The following is a 23,474-nucleotide window of genomic DNA, read 5'->3' on the forward strand; positions in this document are numbered from 1 at the left end:
AGAGGTTGTTTTGTCTAAGAAAACTGGGGTGTTTTAATTCTGACAAAAAGCTTCTTAAAATGTTTTATTCTTCTTTTGTTAAGTCCATTTTAACCTTTGTAATGATCTGTTAGTTTGGTAACCTCAGCATCACTAACAAAAACAGGCTTAAGAAAAAAAAAGGGGGAGCCAGATGAAATGACGCACCAGTGATATGTGCGAGTCTATATTTACTTATTTATCTGTTAATTCAATTGTATTCTGCTATTCTTGTTACCTCCACCAAGGTGGTCATGTTTTAGGGAGTTTGTCTGTGAACAACATAACTCAAAAACTAACAAATGGATCTTGATGAAATGTTCAGGAAATGTTTAAAATGGGATAAGGAAGAAGTGATTTAATTTTGGAGGTGATAAGGATCACTGTCTGGATCCAGGATTTTTTTAAAGGATTCTTTATCATTGTGAGATAGGGCTGATTTCACCATATGTGAATATATCTCCACCATAAATGGTCAGATTGCTTTGCAAAACAAAACAAAACAAGGTCACCATAATTTCTGACAGATGTAAAAGTACGATCCAGATCCTGGAAATATTCTGGATACTAAGATCTGGAATATGAAATATTTACTGGGTCATCATCATTTTCAACACTGCCAGACAACAAATTATCGTACAAACCTGCAACTAACACCAAATTGTAGCAGACAGTCTGCTGAAAGGGAGTATAACATGAAAGTAGGACTAAAGTGTTCGTGACAATAACTATATGCTTGGTGGAGGTCTGTGCTCTCTGAGTGCTTTTCTAGTTTTTATTGCTTTTTCACCTTGTTTGAGTTGTAAGAATGTTTATTCTTAACTCATCAAGTTGCCCTTAGGGGACATAAAAGATTTTAATTCAATTCAATTCAATTTAATTCATACTCTTCAAAAAGCAAACTCATAGTTCGCTAAACTTCCTCTCAACAGAAAACAAAAATTCAGTGAAAGGGTTAAATCATCGAGCTAAAGACCTGAAATGTAACCTCTGAGGACGCCTGATCTAAACTAAATGTCAGACTCTAGTGCATAAGAAAGTGTGCTGTTTAGTACATTAACGCTGGCCTTATCTGGAGTGTGAAGGAAAGAAAAGATGCTGCTAAGCTTAAACTTAAAGCAAATGCCATCAAAATGCTGAACACCTGAGCCAGAGTTTCCCATCTCCCCCTTCTTCACAGTCATACTGCAGCACTGAGTTGCTGTGGACATTAATATTGAACTTGCGTTTCATGGCCGAGTCTTAAACTAAGCACACTGCCTCTCAAATCAAACAGCCTGCGATATTAAAGGTCTCTGAAAGACCAATGGCAGAACTGTCTTTCATTATCTCAGCAGATGGGTATAGACACTCCATATTTCACTGTCTGAATATCAAATAAATGAACATAAAGAGTCATAAATCCTATACAAACAACATAAATCAACCGAGCAGAGCCGGTATCAGGTTTCGGCGGTGCATCTCATACATACTAAAAGCAACTCAACACGACTGTTATATCTCCGTAATAAGGAAATGCATCACTGGCAGGAACACACAGGAGCCTCAGTACAGAAAACACCTTTAAGCAGATTTCTTTCAGGACATCTGGCAGCAGAAAACTACGAATTAGTATAAATAATTCGCACTGAGGTGACAAATTGCTTTATGAAGCTGACTGACATAATAATAAAGGTTTAAAGGATTTAAAGGGCTTATTTAAAGTTTAATTTCCTCCTTCTTACAGGTTTTTCTGACACTGTCATTTCTCTTGGCTAACTTCATACCTTAGCAGCCAGGCGTTTGACTGCCTCCTCCCTACGCCGCTGCAGCTCAGGGGTCCCAGGGCAGCTGTTGGTCCTCAGCGTGTTGGTAGCACTGGATGGTGGAGTGGGCTGTGGGGGCTGGCTGAGGGGAAGCTCTGTGCTCTGTCCTGCAGCACCTGAGGACACACACATACACTGTGTCAAATATCAATGAAGAAACGTGGAAATTTAAACCTAAATCACTTCATTTCTTATTTAATGCATGAGCTGTGAAACTGCTTTCAAGGCTCCGTGATGGATAAAGCTTCATTTTCAGAAATCTTTGTAGAAAAGTTCAAAGTAGAGGGTAAGATTTGATTTATGTCAGTGGATGTATCCTCACTTGACTTTTAGACTCTGCAAACTAAAATAAAAACCCAGAACATAAAAACCAGAAATAGTTTGACATCCAAAGGCAAATTGATTACTTTTTGGGGAGGCACTGGGACTGTTGGAGGCGATCTGACGCATGCGGCCGCCGTGGCAGCTCAGCGCTACTAGCCGGGAGATAATCGCCGTCTTCCCGTAACCCACGCTGCCCACAACTACAGTGCCTTGGTTCTCCGGAGACTCGCTGGCCTTTAGGACATCCTCCAGCTGCTGAAAGAGCCAATCCCGGCCCACAAAAACGGAGTCTGTGGTGATGCTGGGCACCTCGAAGAGTAATGGCTTGAGCATGATGTCCACTGGCTTGTAGGGAGCGAAGCGAGCTGAGGAATAAGAATAAGACAGAAATGTTAAAATCTGAACTCTTTCTTTTTTAGTCTGCTCTGGCTCAGATACATGCTAATCTGAGTGAATTCACAGTGTGAGTGGACATGAGAGGGGACTCTATCCAGCCCACCTCAGCACTAATTAGATCTCAGAGCTCTTGTTCATTCAGGGACTCTTCTAAAAATCTGATCCTGTCGACTAACGCTGGGATCATTACACCTACCCGTTCTAGTGCTGCTCCTGCAGGTTTTTAAACTTTAAATCATGCCACTTTCACATTAAATCTGCTACATTTTTGCTCCTTTTGAAACTTCTGCACACTTAATAATAACAATTTATTTTCACCAAACCTTGTTCTGAATATTATCTTTGACTTCATGGTGGATTTCTGTTTTTTAACTGTGAAATGATGATCGATCTTTAACGTAGTGATAAGAAAGAAAATCATCAAACTAAAATCATCTCAGATTATTGCATTTAAAAAAAAAGTACACAAGAAGTTTTGATTCACAATTCTTCATTAATATATCACATTCCACACTTTTGGAAACTGCTGTCAAACTTTTCTCTTGGCCTGATGTGTGGGCTATGACATCTCTTTCCTGTACTCCCACTTTAACAACCAGAGGAGAAACTAATTTCATGCTTTGAGCAAACTTATTTCAGCTCACAACTTTTTCAGAGTGGCTCAAAAACTTGTGTGGTCCCTCGCACAAATGCACAGCAACATATGTGTGTATAAGTCAGGAAGAGGTATTAATATGTTTTTCTTCCTGCTCCTGTTTTTTCATGAACTGTGTAAAAATACCTCAAGAAAATGTTGATCATTTATGTTGTGTCAAGTACTGTTGTAAGCAAATTAACTAAACATGACTAAATGAATTTAAAGATGCTGTGAAGAGGATCTGCTTTAATTGCACTCCGACACCACCTTCTGGCCTGAAGTCTCACACACACTGTCGTAAATTACTTTTAGTGAGGTGTTTGTTTGTTTTAGAATTAAATGGAGTTTGGACAAAACAAATTTTCTTTGTTCAAGACAACTTTCTACTGGATACAACATGTTGAGGTAAGGTATTTATCAGTACAGTTACGTAGCAATGCAGTTTGAAATGTGACATCAAGCAAACATTGTAGAAGCCGGCTGTATGTAGTGCTATCGGCAGCCTGGTGCTCCAACATACCTGTAGGCTAACGTAACAATAAGTAAACACTGTCAGTTTGTTTGTAGTTTAGTAGCTGTTTATATTTAGCTCAGCTGGCAGTCTGGTGCTCTAAGACATGTCTGGAACATGTAACGTTAGTGAATCCTAGTTATGTCCTGCCAGTCATCTACCAATCAGAGCTAACGTAACCTCACTCTTCATTTTATTGATAGACTCTCAAGTTTGAACAGACCACTGCAGAATAACTGCTGACTGTGGGTTGGAGTGAACATTATCACAAATGGCTTAGCTCCTGTGTTAGCTTTCAGCTCGGGCTGTATCATTCTCCTGTTCATCTTTCTTCTGCTCTTCTTTCCTTTTTCTGTCTGACAGTTAGGCTCCAGTGTCCACCATCACTACAAAATTAATCACAGAAATAGTTATCAGCAGAAAAACACAGATCTCTGTGTTCTATTTTTTCTTACTACTAAACTTTGTCAGCCGACATGGTGTTGTCATAGAGACCTAGACGTGCCATAAATCAGGCCGGTCCCTCTTGACCAGATTGGGTCAAGAGATTGAGCTAAGAAGTAGCAATTTAAAATAACCTGTAACCAGTAATGTTGATGCTGATAATCTTAAGTGTAGATTATGATCAGGCATATATCCAGAAGGAAGACAAGATCACTATCAAACTCCTCACTGCCCCTTTAAATAAAGGAAGAAAAATTAAAAAAACAATTTGAAAAACACAAACAGTCCCAAAGACTTCTATAGCGCAAAAAGATGAATCAACTTTAAGTTTAAGAAAGGACTAAATTAAGATGAGGCTTCTGTGAAGGGTTAAATACTCTGAGTATCCAATGATGTTGAAATAAATTATGCATCTTCTTATCAAATATTCACTCTGGATTATTCCTCTCAGTATGACTGGATATATAACTATAAAAAGTCTGGTGAAGCAAATATATCCAACATGATTTAATTTTTTAAATAAATCTGTGCAGGAAACTAAATTTTAGCACTGATCAATGGTTGTAATCATTTTCTAGTTCTCATACTCTCTTCAAGTTTATGAAAGCTTGAAGGAAAGCTCCAGGAGAGTCAAAACCTGCGACATAAGGGTTTCTCTCTGCATCGGTTCAGTGGCTGATGAACAGACACTGGCTGCTCACCTTTAGAGTCCTGAGGTGGCCGTCCTCCTGTGTTGTGCCAAGGGAGGCGAATGGATGTTCGCAGGGGGGTGTTGCGTTGTTCATCAAGAAAGCTCAGGTCTTCCAGCTTGGTGGAACTTGTAGCTGTTGACAAAAAGAAAAAGGAGAGTAAAGTAGATGTTTTTAGTGACTTAAAACTCACTCAATCTTGTAACTCGACTGTACTTTCCAGAGCAAAACAAGAAAAGAAAGCACAGAAACTCAGCGTACAACCGGCGCAGAAAAGTTTTATTCCCCACATTTGGAATCCGTGAGAAAACATGAGCGAGGATGAGGCGTGTCAGTCACTCTGACATTTGTATGACGCTGGAGGCGAAATGTGCAGGTACCAGTCTACAGTAGCAGTGAGAAGAACAGTGTCCCTGACAGAGCCGCTTCTGTTTTCTTTGATTTGAGCTGACAGCTACACAAACAGCCACACACACACAAAAAGTGAGAGGTCTGTCCCCAGAATACAACCGCTGGGGTGTACGGAGAGGGCAGATTACAAAAATAGAGGAAATAACAAACAAAGAAAATCATATGGACATACTCAAATATGTGCACGGCTATATTGCTGGGAATTTACTCAGTGCTGTCTGACATCTTGTAAGTAGAGGACATTTCTGTCTAATTTCAGCGCCATAATGCAGAGCAGATAATATAAGATCAAAAAGTCACCAAGAATAGAACAAAGCAGAGAGGTAAGTCAGAGACATGGGCTTCTTTCATGGACATTAAAAAGATGTGCATTAGATCTACAAGGTCTCTCTTGTGATTGCTTTTCACTGCCTAACAATACTATCACCATGGTGATCCATGCTCTCTTGGCCCTGCTGAAGAGCAGTATCAAAGCCTCTGCTCTCTACTTCATCAGCCCCGGCTGAAAGAGACTGTCACAAACACTCAGCTCTCCGCTGCGCTCCCTCTCTGCCCATCACTTGGTCACTAACTTTCTCCCTGGAATGTCCCACTAATTAAAACCCATCTGCTGACAACAGGGCGACTGGGGAAGCCGCCATCCTCAATACCACTTTGACTGGTTTGACTGGTTTGAAAAGATGGCCCTCAGGGTTATTTTTACTGCTGCGGATGGAGCTTCCACGGTAAACCATGATGGACACAGTGGAGCTTGACCATACAAAGTAAAAAATAATGGGAAACACAATATGGTGTCAGTGAGTGTTGAAGTATACAGCACTAATGGTCCACTTTTCAACTTAACTGCACAAATAAAGTGTACTTACATCAAACAGCTGAGCCAGGATGGGCGGTGGGAAACCTCACACCCCTCCCCTTGTCCCGAGCATGAATATCCCTGGACAGGCGTACAGATAAGTAGGCAGGGTGCAGACCCTTAGCTAAATCTCTGGAGAGTGCTCCCAGTCGATGAGCTCACTGAGGGCACAAAAGCGATTCCTCTGCCCCAGTGCTCCCATGCAGGCACACTGGCAGCTTTCAGCTGCAGAGCAGAGGACTTGGCTGCCCCTCTCCAGCGCTTCAGCTACTCACAGCATCCGCAGCATGAGGCGCTCGCTGAATGAATGCAACGCTTCCCACAAGTCATCCCACCTCTATTTGTTACACAAATGCACACAACTGTGTGTATGTGCTGCATACATTTGGAAGCACACACCACATCTTGGGTAAGTACACAAATGGGATAATGAAAAAAGAGAGAATTAGGAGAATAATAAATGAAAAAGCTAGATATGCAGTCTCCAGTGGCTGATTACAGTCTCTAATGGGGAGCTGCTGTAGTATTAATCAATGATCCTGCCTGGAGTAGGGTGAGGGATAAGAGAGAGGCATGTGAAAAAAAAGGCAGAAGGAGTAGAATTAGAAATGAGAACATGAAAGAATATAACACAGACACCCAGAGAGGCAGAGGTGGAGGCAAAGGAGAAGCATGAAAACAGCAGAGAGAAAGAATATGAGCAGAGAATCAAGCCGATGCAGCAAATCACTCCTTACGCTGAGCACTGACTCACAACTACTTCTCCAACTCTGATTCTTGAACTCAGAACGGGGAACCTGAGAGCCATCGTGAGCCTCATTTCACACCAGACACATTCTTTCTGCCCATGGGTCTCATAAGCCAAAGCTTAAGGTAACCCTCACTTTGTCTTTTAAGGAGCCTCAGTACTCAAACCCACTCATTCATGTCAGTAAAAATGCCCCCTCCTTTTTTTGTTAAACCAGTATTCCAAAATTCTTTCATGGCAAAGAATTCCCACAGGAAGGCATCCTATCCCTGCCTCCCCCTCCTGGATCCCTCTGTTCCCTTGTCAGATTCCTTCCTATTCTTGCACACGCCTATACTCATTGATAAAAGGTACATTTGATAGCTTGAAGTCTGTGCTTGCTGTGACTTTGAAGCTGCATCAATGTGTCAAGACTGTATTCTGAGGAAAATGGGATTTTTTTCCTTTCCTCAGGCAGGTCTGCCCTTTGAATCCTTCAGCTCTGTGCTTCCCATGACAGACCAGAGGGTAAGCCTGATTTCCTTTGCTCCAACCACTGCCCCCTTATCTCCGTGACTCTACTCTGCTCTCCCCTTCACCTCTGAATACAATCAGAGCTCCCATCACCTTCCATCACCTTCTAGCTTTTTTTAAAAAGTTGTTGGGTTATTGTAACATTTTTTTGACACTGTAAAGAACAGACTTCAATTCAGTTCTTGAAGTACAACAGAAAGTTCTGGGAACTCTTTTCAAACTGCAACTCTATGTCTACTCGCACTGTGGCAAAAATTATTTCTAAAACCTGATTTCATAATTCATTGTTACTAGGCGCCACCCCGTTGTGGCTGCCTGTTACAGCAGCTCTCTCTTCTTTGAACGTTTGTTCCTTGTAGTTTCTTCATCTCTTTTTTGTCATTTTTGCATTTGGAGTGGGTCATTACTTTGTATTGCTACTTTTTTGGGACACCAAACTGGTTTGTCTTCAGTGATATTTTTACTATATTTGCTTCTCTTTGTCTGGAGATCCTACACGTAACCATGTCACATGTGAAATCAGCTGTTAGCAGCCTGTAGCATGTCAATGCTAACTGGTGCAAGGCCTGATGTTTTCTACAAGGTGAGGAGAAGGAGGTGAGGACGACGTGCTGGTTCTCAGGTGTGAGCTAAGAAGTGACGACATGGACCTGTCCTTCCATCCATCATTATTGGGAACGTAAGATCTATCTCCAATAAGATGGACAAGCTAGCCGTGCTAACCCAGCAACAGAGGGAATACCAGAGGGCAGAATAGCATCATGCTTTTCACAGACATGGCTAACGGAGCTAACATCAGCTTGCTGCTGTGACTACTCCTGAATTTCCCCTCAGGGATAGGGATGGGTACCTTTCACATTTGAAACGATACGGTACCGATGCCCGGTACCTGGCACTCGGTACCGGTACTCAACGGTACCAATTTTCGGTACTTTTTTGTGTTTATGTCGTAAAAAATTTCAATTTGTTCAATAATAAAATATATATTTTTTACAATTTAACAAATATATTCTTCTATATATATATCCTTGAAATGCTGTGTTCATGTCCAGCATGGAAAATCGCCTACTCTTCCACTCCCTCACAGTCACAAGGATGCGTTTAGGTACCTAAACATGGTACCTTTTGATTTTAAATGAATCAATACCCGGTACTTTTGACAGAATTCGGTCGGTACCTAAAAAACTACCTAATTCGGTACCCATCCCTACTCAGGGATAAATAAAGTATTTTGTAGTCTATTCTAAAGCAAGTTTCATGCTTCATCAACAATCTTCCACATGATATTTAATCTGCAATTGCTGCACCAACATTTCGCCCCAAGTTAGGAAACAACAAAATGCTGATGTAGCTTGGAACAGAAACATAATACAGCAGATACTGAAAACACTTGAAAGCAAAAAACTGAAATAGCAGCTTCAAAAATCCATGCACAACTTGCAGGAGCCAGGCTGTCAAAACTGATGTGGCTGATCAATAGCTATGAATGAAACAGACCTTCAGAGATCAAACACAGTCTTCAGAGTTAGTTTTTGTGCCTCTTTAACAGCTCTTACATAATTCTTAATGGTGGGGTGTTGTCAATCAAATGTAGCCAGATGGCTCGGTGGTGGCACAGAGTAGTTACATACACGCTGTCCCTTTGAGATTGGGCATTCGGCAAATTGTGATCTTTCGATGGAGTGCCACAGAGAGGAATATTAAATGGCTCTTCAAAACCCAGGCAGATTGATCCCTGCAATGGTTTTCACTTTGCTCCTGCTGTGACTTCAAGGCCCCGGCGACTCTCTGCGAGTGGACTTTTTAAAAAGACGCCGCTCTGACCTTTTCGCAGCTGGAGCTCATGAATGGGTTTTGTTTCCTTTTGCCTCCTTTTTGACGTCTTGCTGAAAAGATTAGCTTTTTACGTAGAGCTGAAGGCAAAAGAAAAATCCATGGCTACCTGCAGGCATCATAAAGCAGAGACGAAAAACACGTCGACACGGTCCGAAGATAACAGCAGACACTATTGTCTAAAAACAGCCAGAGAGGAGATGAGCTTACAGCATATCAGATTAAACCATTACATCATGCCACCCTGCCTTAGTACAACAGAGAGACAACAGAATATCAAATTTAATAAGCCAAAACTTGTTCATCCTACAGCTCTGCAGCAGTTTGAAAGATATCGCTTCTATTTCACTGTCTGACCTTTGCAAACATGATTAACAGACTGTGGTCAAACAGGGCAGGTGGAGATGACTTTATGCCCTCCAAATAAAACACAGATGTCCCTGCTGTCCGAGTTTTTGATAGAAGGACAACGCTTCCTTGAGGTTTCTTGCTGATGTTTTATAGCATCAGGTCGATAGACAGTCTGACATTTGATCCCAGCATTATTTCCCTTTGTGTAATCATCACAAGAGTAAAACTTTTACCTGGAGAAGACTTGAGAGGACTTCTGAGCAGTCACAAAAGTTTATTTGTATGCTGTATTCAAACACGACCACAGAGCTCTCTGTTGAATAGAAAAACACCTCAGCATGCACTGCGGCACCATTCCTGAGCCACAATGACCCTGACTCAATCTGCCTGTCTGAGAAACGCGACCACAAGCAGCTCAAGCTAAAGTTTCAGAACCAGGGAATTCCAGTGGCCAGAGCTAATATGGCCCTTTGACTCCATAAGCCTGGTTAAAACGCTTTGCACGAATGCCTCAAAAATAGAATTGTTATAACTTCAGAGTAATAAAGTCTGGCAGGAAGGAGTGGCAAAGACCGTGAAGGGAATATTGTTACCTTTTTAAGAAAGTAAACAGCGTTTTAAGCATCTTTTAGAGAGATGCAAAAGGGAGAAGTTTTAAAAACTGCAGGTTCTTGAGTGTCCACTTTTTGGCTGATGCCAACAAAAGGCAAGAAATCCCCATTAACACCCAGGTTAAAGTGCAAATTTTTACATTAGAACCAACAACACTAATAGTTGGCACTTTTAATGACAACTGTTTGAATTCTGGGTGAATTGTAGACGTTTACCAGGCAGGCAGCATGCATACAGCCTCAGCTTCTATACCTGTTTGTATATTAGTAAAGATATTAAATCAAGCATTTCCAATATGGTGACCACCATCTCTGAGCTTCCATGTGTTTTATAAAGTATATGGTGCAGTGGCCAGTAGGTGTCAGCCGATTTGCAAAAGCCACATCACAACAGAAGTGAAGAGAACAGTTGTGGATGTAGAAAACTTGAGAAAGTAAGTAAATGATTGTTTCCTTTTTCACCTTCAGCTTTGATAAATATAGCTATGATGCTAATGTTATTGATTCATAAAGCTGAATATAAGATGAAGCAGTTTTCAGGTAAATGAAAATATGTAAGTACTATGAAAGGTATAACAAAGTGAGACTCCTACAAAGCTTTATTTATCATATATGACGTTAAAAAAGATCATCATTTACTTACTTTCCCAACTTTACAGTGTTTGTTAGGATAACGAACCTTTTTAACTCCAGTTGTAGCTTTTGCATTTGTGTTTTTGCTCTTGCATTCATGTTGTGGCTTTTGCAACTCATCTGAGACCCGCAGGCGACCGTAATATGGGAATTACATGCAAGAATATTAATTCAGCTTTTCACTCTGTCTAATCATTACTGTAGGACATTTCTTTAACCTCCAAGACCCTGAACCCACATATATGGACATTACATTTCTGCCTCTCAGACCCATGATACTTGATTTTACAAAACTTTGACCCATCACCCACGTTAAGGGACACTGCCCATGTTGTGTTATGGCCATATCACAACTTTACACCCATTTCAGTGGGAAAAACAGTATATTTAAGTACAATGACACCAATAACTAATAGCAAACCTATAACACAAATAACCAAAACTCCTGGACAAGAAACACGTTTAGTTATTATACAGATTAGGTCTTATCCCAAATAGCCATTAAAAAAAAAACACACCTAACAAAAGCTCTGGTCTCAGTTTGTTAAAGCTCATACATTTTAAACTGAGTGCTGCTGAGGTGAAATGAGTTGGATGACCTAGGTAAAATTCTTAGCTTAAGAACATGTTTTAGTTTTTTATTTTTTTTTTGTAGGATCTTTCACGACATAAAGAAGCCAAGAAAAAAGCACCAAGTAAATTTGTTGTGTTGTGTCTATCAATTCCACAAAGCCCCCTACATGTGGTCAGCTGTGACCTTTACAACAAGGTGTACTTTCAGAATTAAACTTATGATAAATGTCTGCACTGCCTCTGGGGCTGCGCATGCCAAATATGTTTGAATGCTTCCTGAGTGTTATGGCAGAAAATGTTTTCCTTGAGGGATGGTAGTCCAGACGGTTCCTGACACAACCAACCAGCAATACAATTACAAACTGCTTCTAAAGAGACGTCTAAATTCTGCTCTGTCTGTGGTGACAGGTGCTGCAAGTCAGCATTTGTGCAAATTGGTACGGGACACGTGAGTCTGCATAGTGCTGCACGAGATCCAACAGCGTGCCAGAGACAGAATGGATGTTTAATCACGAAGGGAGTGCAAATGACACTTCTAGGTAACGTGCAGACATAACTTTGATGCCAGAGGCCCAGCTATACCGCTGATGGTGGCAGGACACAGACGGACAAAGCAAAATATTGGCACTCAGCCAGAGAGATTTTTAGGGATAGCTTGATTTTGTTTCTTTCTGCAATCTATATTTTCTAGTTGTTTGTATGTTTATATCAATAGATGATCAGAATATAGACTGACTCCTTCGTCACTGCAACAGTCCAGCACAAGATCTGAGTCAGAGCCCACTTAGCTCAAACCTGCCTGGGGAACTCATCCCCCATCACACTCTCAACCTGTCAACCAGACCGAACTCATTTGGAGCAGAAGTCTCATCTAACCCAAAGGGAAAAATCCACCATTTTCAAACAGAGTGCCATTTCTCAGACCTGGAGGTGTCGTAACTCATCCCAAGAGCATAGCATAAAAGATATTTACTCACACCTCGTGATGACAACATACCAGCTCTATCTTCTGCTGAGATATGTCATAATTGCCTGCAGGACCCCATAGATCATTAAGTTTGTGGTGTAGTAGTCATAAAAGTGAGAAATGTGGTGGAAGCAATCTAAGGATAGAAAACTGACTATGGCTGAAATATGCAGAGTCTTAAAGCAAATAAAACCTGCACATTACGTCTTTAAATGCTGGGTGTCCATGTCCTTACTTACTGTCAATGAATAACGTTAATGAGTATTCCCAGCGGACACCTTGTTATTTAATGTGCTGGCATATGAGCCAACAACGGAAAACAGTCACAGAGCTTCTGGCCTGTAGAGTGAATTCACTAATGATGAATGCAATTTTGTTTGTTTTGTACAATGAGATCCCTCCAATTTGGCTCCTTCCTGCTTTGGTAATTGCTTCTCTAGAATCATTATTCTTTATTGAATATAATTTCCTTGAGCATTAACTAAGAAGAAGCAGTCTACACAAAGTGACATTGCCTCACTTTGGTCGGGACCATAAATGAAGCCGCTTCAACGTGTCCTTGATGTCCTCTCCAAGGGCCCTGCCACGCGGCGTAAAAATCTGAGGTGTGAATTCTGCGGGTCCCTAGAGGGCAACGCTGCATAACTATGACATCAGCCCATAAAATCTTAGGAGCGTCAAGGGAAGACGAGCACGGCGGGCGCTGACACGCAAACCAACACACATAAACAGTCCAACAATCCCCTGGTTTATTTGCTTTATGAGCCAGTGTGTGTCTGTGCCGCTCGGGGTTTATGTTAGCGGTGAAATAATGGTGAGATGTTAAAGAGTGTGGAATCACAGAACAATAGCACAGCCACTGAACAAGCATAATCACCACAATGCCTTTCAGAGTTTGTTTCCACAGAGGGCACATACTCCTGTGTGGGATGCAGAAACAAAATGTTGAGTAGAAGCAGCTCACAATGGGTGGTATCAATAAGTAAGCAACAACACGCACAAATCATGCATTATTTGTTCTGCTGTCACATCTTGATCCTACTTTGTCTTCATCTTTAAACCATCACCAGCAAAGAGCCACCTCAGCAGATATGTTGATGACTTCTCGGAAATCGTGCAGGATCAAGGCAAACCTGTCACCTTTGCGTATCAGTTTTTTTTCATGTGGCAGATGTTTCTCGTCCAAGGCCGTTTACAATAAGTGGGTTTGAACTCAAGAGGAGCCTGAACTTGGTGCCATCAAAGAGAGAAAACACTCTGATGTGGCGTCAGAGCAGAGTGAAAAGTTGCTGTGTTTCATCACGGTCAAACCCAAGGGAGACATTTTGTTGAGGAGTGTTCAAGCACTTAAACTCTAACATTTGCAGCTGTGGCTTACAGGTGAAGGAAGGGAAAATCTGTTAAAACAAAAGACATCCTCTTTCAGCTAAAACCAGTCTCCTCGTGTTTAGAGATCCTGTCTGCTCTCAGTCTACAGCCTGGTGTTCTGTTTGCCGCCCCATACTGATTGTTTTTATTTTTTTACTTTGACTCATCTTTATCTTGGCCGTTGATCTGACCGGAGTGCACTTACATTTTTATGATGCTTCCTTCCTGGCTTCTGCTGAGCCTTTCTCTGCTTTTACAATTTCTTGTGATTTCTCCTCAATAATGGAATTGTCTGCTTTCACAGTGCAGTGACATGCTGTTCATCTGCTCCACAAACTGTGTTACAGTCTCCAGGATGCTGGTGTTTTTTGTTTTTACAAGATGATTTATTGAACTCTACCTTTTACATTCTACACAGTCTTGAGTCTGCCACCACAAACACATGTCCAGTGTTTTTATATCGCTGTTATTTCAGGCATGATGTCAACACAACAGCAAGCATGTGCTGCATGTTCCCCTGGGTACGAAGCAGGTTATGGCTGCAGGTAAGGCTGTGGGCTGAATCGCTTTTTACTAGAGGTGCACCAATCACAATTTTCTGGCTGTTCACCAATCTTTAAAAAGCCTGACCCACCGATACTGATTTGGGCTGATCCCGTTTTTTATTTTTCATTTTTTTTAACTGGCAGCATATACCTGTATAATGTTCCAATCTTATTCTTATTTTAATTCTCTTTTATTGAAATACTGTATCATTGAATCACTTATTCCATACATATTAGATACAATTTTTCCTATTATTTTCTCTCTCTTCCTCTGTTCATTTTTAACAGTCATGACATGGATTAGATACAAAAATATAATATATATTGTTAAAAATTAAAAATTATATATATATATATATATATATATATATATATATATATATATATATATATATATATATATATATATATATATATAATTTTTTTTCCTTTGTCATTTTAGGAGTCTGTCATGTGGTACTTCTAGAGTCTAGATTTTCAGCTAAATATCCTTTTGGTTAACATCTACAAGTTTAAAGAAGGCCCAGGGAAAAAATAATGGGTACAAAAACAAGAGTAAGTGAGGAAATAATAACAAAAGTAGTAAATTTATAAGGATTTTTTGAAAAATAAACCCTTAAGAAACATAAACTAATATAACTATGTATATCCATGGAAAGATTTTTTTAAAATAAAATGATAAAATGAACAACAGTTCTTAAAGTAATGCCTAAATTGTGATAGTAATGTCATTAATCAAAATAAAACCTACAATATTAACAATGGAACAAAACATGGAATAACAATATGAGTAACAGTTAAAATCTGAACTCTGTAGCGTGAACTAAGGTGATGACTACCAACCTTTATGTCATAAAATGCAACTTAGCTGTTTTTGTGTACTCCATCCATTTTTACCAGAGTCTTTCAAATTAATCAGTTCTAATCTGAGCAAGTACGTCATTTTTTCCATGGTATAAATTCTTTGCATCACTTCAACCCAGCCCTTGACCTTAGGTATCTCTGTAGTAAGCCATTTTTGTGTTATGGCTTTTTTACTTGATAGTAACATGACCCTTAATATGTATTTCTTTACAAAATCTGTCATTTCTGCTGTGATTTTTTCCAAGATGAAATATTTCAAATGAAAGTGAAAGCGTTTAACTTAAAACAACCAAAAAAGTGTCCAGAGTTTTAGGTCTCAGAGCAAAAAGCAACCCATTGCTGGCTGTCAGACCTCCCTGGAGGTGTATATAAGATCAGTTTCATATGTAAGGATGAGCATGTCTAGTTTTTACGTTTTACTAATGTGTTCAAATCCAACATCTGTGCTTGGTGGATTTACAAGGTTTGTCTCAGCTAAAAACTTATAGCTCTGAAGTATGAATTCAACCATGTCTGTCAGTTATGGCTCGATTTTGCTGGTACCTGCATCAACACCGTGTGAAAACTACCCCCCAAAGAAACTTTAAACGTTCAGGTTCCTAACAACAACAGGGCGAAGGTCAAAAGCAGCGGTAAAAACTGAGCAAGGCAGTGAGATGGAGATCTGAGTTTGGAAAATGGGGGAAAGACAGAGGAGGGAAAAGAGGGTAGCGAGGGGATATCAACAACTGTGACAGCTGTGTGGATATGGCGAGCTGAGCCATAACAGAGAGGCTCCAGGGCAGGAATGCAGAACAGATCAGCCAGACGGTGGCTCACGCCTGAGTCCAACATGGCAGGGAAGGGCTGAGGCACAACACACAACAGCTGCCTAATCCCAATCTCTGCTTTTAACCCCGCTGCTCACTGAAACCTGGCTCCTGAAAAACACCAACATCTTCATACTTTTTTTTTAAACCTCCACGTTTATTTTTCATTTGTGTGTCACTCACTTGGACTAGAAGTGACAGAACGCTTGTCAGCCTCAGGCAGCGATGGTATCTCAGCATTTCGATCTAGATCTGACTGGCAATGCAATGCTTGAAGACACCCCAGCACACACAGTCAGTTTCCTTGTCAGCATAACAAAAGGTTACCAGGCTACAAGAAGGAGTGAAATGTTTCTTGTAATGCTAAATGTACACTGAGGAAAGGTTAACAGAGATCTTTCTCACAGACAACATCCAGATGTCGAGAGCTGGAAACCACAGAGCTCTTACCTGCTACAGAGTTCGGCCTCGGCATCATGAGAGAAGAAGACGTCTGCGGCGGATATGGAACGGGTCCTTCAGGTGAGTGACTTGGAGGCTGCGCTGCCCCTGCTGATGTGCTGCTCTGCTGCTGATGCTGCTGGTCTGTCCTGGACGGGGTGTCGGCTGGTGAAGCTGTGGCGCTGTTGGAGTCTTCTTCGGCCACAGGAGAGCAGGTGTCGGCCCGCACGCTCTGTGCCAGGCCATGGCGCCCGCTGCCCCTCAGGCTGCCATCCTTACTCCACTCCAGGCTGGAGCCGCTGCGGTCGTCATTCTCTGAGGAACTGGTGATGGTGGCTGCGAGGAGATGAGAATCCAGAGCGGATTAGAGCAGGCGAGGGAGGCAGGACGAGGGTAAGTGGCGAGAAATGTGAGAGTAAGATTCTTTGTGTGCTATGAACATTATCTGTCTTCATCTTTGCTGAGATACTGAGCTGTAATGGAACTTTTAAATTTGAATAACTCTCTGCTTTTCCTCCGAGTCCTTATCAACACTGTTCACCACCTGAATTTTTATTGCAGAGACAGCCTGCTTACACTAATGAAAGATATGACGGCATGGATTTGCAAAAATCATTTTCTGAGCTCAGATTGTCTGATTGTGTTGAACTCTTTTCCTGCTGTGCTGTGTTACAGATCTAAACGTGGACGGAGGATTCCAAGTTTGTGTTTAGAGCTGAATCGGTAAGGTTTGATATCGAACAGGTGTTTTCCAAAAATGACAAATAAATCTTTTAATCTTCCCTCAGGCTTACCCAACCATCAAATACAAAAAGGAGAGTGGAGGGCCAGAGCTACATATTAACAGGCAGCTGGACACAAAAACATCAGTATGAGTTTGACAACAGAAACTGACTGGCCAGCTGGCTGTTTGCATCACATATGCCTAATCTGGATTTCATCATGCTGCAGCACATTGCATCATCAGTAACATCAACAGATCACATCCTGGACCTTTTGTCTGCTGTATTATTGACATGAAAGAATCAGAAATCATTCGTGACAGTCTGATGTAGCATGTATACGTAAATCCCTTCTCTTGGCATGGCATCAGGAATGAAATTCGTCATTTTACTTTCACCAGAACTGTTTTTTGGTCTTATCCAGTGGGGTTGTTTGCACTGAACTCCTTCTGGGAGCTGTTTTGAAAATGTTAAGACATTGCAAAATCTCCCCAATTCCATTAAGGAGCTTTTAACGTAATACAAAGCCAAATTAATGTGCTTTTGAAATCAGAGTCTGACTCAGACTTCAAAGACCAAAGAGCATTAATCAGCGGCTGGAATCTGACTTATGGACACAACATAGCTTTGTTCTTTCCATTCCTACACAGTCCTAAGGAGGCCTTTGGACGGGATGTCGTGGACCACCTTCAGCAGTGTGTAATTTTCCATCAAATAAACCTGTACTCAAGACCAGCAGAGCGGCTTTACAATGAGATCGTCTGCAACACGTGTGCATCATCCTGGGCGGCAGTATGTCAGCGCACTATGCTGGGAGATACTACATCAAGCTTCCATAAATTTTTTAGCAGCTAGCTATGATACTGCCCTGGGGGACAGGATGACTGACTCATCATAATCAACTCTGCAGAAATCTAACTTATAGTGATGGATCTGGCTTTAGCATGACGGCAACATGTCAGTCAGGCACATAAACAGCCATGAAATGTGTGATACTTAAGCTAGCTCAAACAAGCTCATTGCTAACAGCTGATTTGACTTTGTTAAAGTTCAACTTAGGATAGCTAGAGGATCATATGGTTACAAATTGGTATAGAATCATCAACACAAATGTTTAAAAGCCATTTTCAGGATGAATCTCAAGCATTTATACAGCTACTAAAAGCCATGCGAGCAGGAACAGTAGACGGATTAATTCATCAATAGACTATGCCATATTTCTGTCAGCTTATATAAATCCCTGAATGTCTTACAGCGCTATTACTAGAGATATAATACAACCTCTAACTGTGGCAACTGTCACCTCAATGCTCGCTCCTACCAGAACAGCTCAAGGCAAAGCCAATAAGTGACGCACTGTGGAGGATATATACAACCTGACACAAACGCTTTTCACTCCAACACAAAGATCTGACAGGCTTCACAGAAAGGATGAATGAGTGACGCCATGAAATGTGAGACTTATTGTTAAATCAGAGTGCACATGAGGTAACAATTCTCAGACTGGAACTTAGAAGAAGGAGAGCTTAACATAAATACTTCAATAACTGATTATAATGCAGGAAAATGCTGGAAAGAAAAAAAGTTGGGAGAGAACAGCAGAGCTATTGTTTTTTTGGTTTCTCGGTCAAACCCAGCGAGTGATGTAGCCACTGGTGAAGTTGCTTTTTTTGTCATTACTTTAGATTGGATGCCAGCACTCCTAACTCCACAGATTGGCTGTGCCGTCCTGTGGATCTGCAGCTGAGTTGGCTCAATGCGAGCATCCCTGGCATGGTTATATCGACTCTTCTGGCAGAGGTGCCACAGGTGGTTTAAAAATGCAGTGAAGTCAAACAGAAACTATTCAATGGACAGTTTGGAGCATTCTTTGTGTCAGTTTGGTATCTGCATCATTCTGCAAGCTTAAGACAATCAGTTCCAAATGCAGGGGCCTTATTCCACAATCAGGCATTTCCATTATTTCCATCTCTGCATATTCATGGATACAAGTCTGTTTTGTTTGCTCCTGTTGCCATTGTGACACTAATTTGCAAAGGAGAGCAACAAAAGGTCAAAAATGAGTTATGCATTGACAGCTTTTGTATTTTTTCATGGAGGGCTTTTTGTTTTTGTGTTGTTCTTTTAAAACTTCCTAAAAATAAAGACAAACTAGAAAATCACTCAGAGAACGTAGACCTCCACCAAGCATATTGTGGTTGTGACGCAACACTTTAGTCCTACTTTAATGTTATACTCCCTTTCAGCAGACTGTCTGCTATAATTTGGTGTTAGTTGCAGGGTTGTACGATAACCCAGTACATATTTCATAATCCAGATCTTAGTATCCAGAATTTTGCCAGGATCTGGATCGTACTTTTACATCTGTCAGAAATTATGGTGACCATGTCTTGTATTGTTTTGCAAAGCAATCCGATCATTTATCGTAGAGTTATAGACACATATGGTAAAAACAGCCCTATCTCACAATGATGAAGAATCCTTTGAAAAACACCTGGACCCAGAAGGTGATCCAGGTCACCTCCAAAATATAATCACTTCTCTCTTATCTCATTTTGAACATTTCCTGAAAATTTCATGAAGATTTGTCAATTACTTTTTGAGTTATGTTGTTCACAGACAAACAGACACACCCTCCCAAAAACATAACCTCCTTAGCGGAGGTAAAAAGCTACATGTTATTCAGCATCCACCTTGTTGATTCTCACCTATGATCCCACTGTCTTTGCTCTCAAGTGTGGAGCTGGGGCTCGTGATGGTCCCACAGGGGCTGGAGCGGCTGAGGGGGGGCCGGCTGGTCGTGCTGTTGAGTGTGGAGCATGGGCTGTCGGTGCTGGGAGATGCTGTGCTGCTGGTCAGCGTGGAGCACGGGCTGATGCCCTGGCTAGTCACAGAGCACTGAGGAAGGAAAAAACAGAAAAAAGTAGTCAGGTATATGAATAATGTGCTCCATGAATCAAATGTGTCGATGAAGAATGAAGCCAACCTGATTCAAACTGTCAGCTGGCAATATGCTCGCATTTTTTCACCATGAGCGGCTATAACTACAACAACAACAAATAACTTTCCGGCCTTATTTGGAAGGAGAGTTGAGAAAACTAAAGGGAATTACAAGCCTATCTGAGCTGAGAAAACTATCTGATCATGTGAAAGTAATGCAAAACTCTCTTTCACAAATAAACAAGCATTTCACGTGCGAGCATGACACACGAGCCGAAGGGCATGGGCGCTGCGAAGGGAGCAAGGCTTGATAATTACACACTCATGTGTCTGGAAGACCCGAAATAAGCCTGAAGAGAATCCCACGAGGGGAGAAGTCTCTACTTTGTTGTGACACAATGGATACCTTCCCTCTGCTACCAAGCCTGTCTGACAACCATACAGCAGCTGAATCTTTGACCTAACCGACAACCGGAGAAATCTGAATTAAAGCTGGTTTGTCCTGTTTCCCATCTTTCCTAAACTGTATTCTGATTGAAGACAATATACTGTAGCTCAGCAGCGTTAGCTTTGTTCTAAAGTAGGAAAAACCAAGAGGAGCCTCTCCTTGTTTTATTTACATAAGTTGAAGATCTCATCAAACTTTACTTTCCATGGACGTCTTTAGAAGATACAGTGCTCTATTTAAAGACATTAATCTATCAAACAGTCTATCTCCATATTTTTAAAATCTGGTGAAATCAGAGGAGTGCTTGTGTATTTTATAAATCCCTATCTGTTTTCATTTACAGCATTCAACACTCAGATTAATTAAACCAAGCCTCAGCCTAAGTACACCATCTTCACCTAACAGCTTTTGTTGCCTGAGGGACTTTCACCCATAGTTCCCACACAGCACTTACCACAAGGCTGCCTCCAACAAACTGCAATTAAATCACAGAAAACCACCACAAACATTTCAACCACTAGAGCTCAACTCCTTACTGTTTTTTTTTTGCAGAAACATTAAAAAATGATTCTTCATCCAAAATTGAGTTTGTTAGTAACTGAACTCACTCCTTCTGCTTTTTAAAGGTCTGCATGTTTGTTCAGGAAGAATACAAACAGCCCAACCAGGAAGGATGCTGAACGAGTAAAGGCATCATTAAAATGTGTGGAATGTTAATTTTAGCTACTAAACCCTTTTTCTAAGTTTGTTCTGCAAGAGCATGAAAGTGAGTTTTGCAATATTCAACCTAAAGCTGCAGCCCTGCACTGACGCCACCTCACAAGTTACAGGAGGAGCCGAGCAGCTTACTTACATTAAATAATTTACCAAAGAGCTAAAAACATCATGCTGAGCCAGAAATGTTGTTAAACAGCAGTATGGAGGAAAAAAGAATTGCTCGCAGATGACAGTAATGTACTCCTCCCTAACTGAAAACACACACCTACACACACACACACAGAGTCATTATGCTCCCACACTGTCAGGCTCCATTTTTTGACATCTCAACTTGTGAATTTCACTCGTGAGATACTTTTTACGTCTCTTTCCCAGAAATGTGGGTTTGAAGTCAAAATGTGTCCGAGGCATGAGATGAATGAGGGGAAGGGTAGCGTGCTGCGCTTTGCTCTGCTTTTCACACAGCACAAGCTTAATTAGTGGAGCCAAACAAACTGAGGCTCAGACCTAACATAACTCTATTTCTGGACCTGAGCTCAGACACTCTTGTTACACATTCAAGAGCCCCTGGAATAGCACTCAAGTTACCGTGGGAGACGTACACACCACGCTAAAGATCCTGCACTAAAATGTAAGCACATGCAGTCAATTTTAAATACAGATACTTTCTTAAGAAGATATTTCACATACAATAATAAGAAAAACACTTTTGACAGTTACCGTTGTTTGTGTCAGAAAGATAATTCCCAGAGGAGCTTCCTAATCCCCATCCAAAGATAATGCACAGAGGGAAAAATGCATCAAGCTGCAACAAAAAAAAATCCAGTCCACTGTCACAACTCCCTGTGCCTCTCATCCTCACCCTGTCTCCTCTATCTCTCTATCTGTGTGCAGCAGGAGTGGCAGCCGCTTCTGCTGGAAGGAGGGAGGGAGTTGGAGGGGAGGGAGGGAGAAAATGAAATACCTTCTTTTCATTCTTGTCGTCCATAGGTATGCGTGCCGTACCCGGGATCCCTTCTCCTAATAAAAAGCCGAGCCTTGTCATCAGTTCCTGAGTGGCAGGAGAGGAGGAGCTTGGCTGTTTCTCCGCTTGCAGCTCTGGAGAGGAGAGGGAGGGGGAGAGAAGGAGAGAAACAGAGAGGGGTGAGGAGGGGGGAGTCAGAGAGTTAGCGGGCAGATTCCCTCTCTCCGCTGGATGGCCCACACAGGGCTGATCCGCCTGCCCTGCCCTCAGCGGCTCAGCTCTCAAATGTTATGCTGCACTCTCCAGCTGCTGCTGATGTGCTGCAGACCAGAGGAGGAGGTGGGAGGAGGTGGGGGGAGATGAGTAAGAGGAGAGGGGGAGTTCAGTGGGGGGCAGTGGCTGGTGTGTGTGAGTTTTAAAGGAGTCTGAATGCATGTGAATGTCAAGCATTGTTAAGAAAGCAGAGACCTTGTGTGAGTGAGTGTGTGTTCAGTGTGTGTGTATGTGTGTGTGTGTGTGTCCTGCAACACGCCTTGAGTGCCAATTTCAGGGCTCCTGGTTGTTTACAGCTCTCACTCATAGAGCCTCTGAATATCAATGAGTGGACATGGGTTTTCTTCAGCCCAGCTTAAAATGTTTGTGGTCTCAGCTCTCAGAGCTTAATGCTTGTTGAGAGTGAAATTTCAAGGTTGGGACGCCATCAACAAGACAGAGACCACCGGCAATTTATTTTGTGTTTGCAAGTATTAAAATCAGTCTGAGAAGAGGCTTCGTCATGATCTATACACGTGTTATGCTTGTGTATGGTCCTGGAGTTTATTTTAGGAGAAGTCTTAGGTTTACCTGAGGGTAAATGACATCCAGAAGGGGAGGGAGGGGGGGGGGTGGGGGAGGGAGGGAGGAGGCAGTTGTCCAAGTTACAGAAGCTTATTATGCAGTTCTCTGTCAGCACCTTTCCCTCCTCTCTCCTTTATTTTCCCCTTTACCCTCTTTCTGTTAGGGTCATTAATAATGTTGGCAGCCACATGTACTTATGAAACGACCTCATGGAGTTAGAAATGTCCATCTGCACACACACACCAACACACAAACACAAATACTCCTAAAATCAATGATTCATTTACATGTGAGATGACCATTAACAAATTCTGTCTAAAGGAGGGAGGTTGATTTCCACATTTTACTGACTCTCAGATAATAAGTTGGACTTCCTGATGTATAAACAAGCAAACAAGCAAAAATGAACTACAACTTATTTGAACTAGAAGCCCATATGGACACTTAAGCTGCATTTACACTAAGCTGCAACCTCCAGTCTAAAAATATGAGGAACTAT

General features: G+C 41.5%; 1 protein-coding gene across 3 annotated transcripts in view; it reads right to left on the reverse strand.

Annotated features, from left to right (window-relative positions):
• The window catches only part of LOC141808006 (protein TANC1-like), a 118,827-nt gene that overhangs the window by 32,397 nt on the left and 62,956 nt on the right, over window positions 1-23,474 (reverse strand). For all 3 annotated transcript variants that reach the window (XM_074694282.1, XM_074694283.1, XM_074694281.1), the window contains exons 5-10: window positions 22,139-22,272; window positions 19,778-19,967; window positions 16,357-16,683; window positions 4,837-4,959; window positions 2,231-2,512; window positions 1,785-1,939 (exon numbers count right to left, since the gene is read on the reverse strand). In XM_074694282.1, coding sequence (XP_074550383.1) covers window positions 1,785-1,939; window positions 2,231-2,512; window positions 4,837-4,959; window positions 16,357-16,683; window positions 19,778-19,967; window positions 22,139-22,272 — 1,211 coding nt within the window. The remainder of the gene's footprint in view (window positions 1-1,784; window positions 1,940-2,230; window positions 2,513-4,836; window positions 4,960-16,356; window positions 16,684-19,777; window positions 19,968-22,138; window positions 22,273-23,474) is intronic.

The sequence above is a fragment of the Halichoeres trimaculatus genome, unplaced genomic scaffold (genome assembly GCF_033239565.1).
Source record: "Halichoeres trimaculatus isolate MK-OKI-2021-1 unplaced genomic scaffold, fHalTri1.1 fHalTri1_scaffold_19, whole genome shotgun sequence".
In the NCBI taxonomy this organism is placed as follows: domain Eukaryota; kingdom Metazoa; phylum Chordata; class Actinopteri; order Labriformes; family Labridae; genus Halichoeres; species Halichoeres trimaculatus.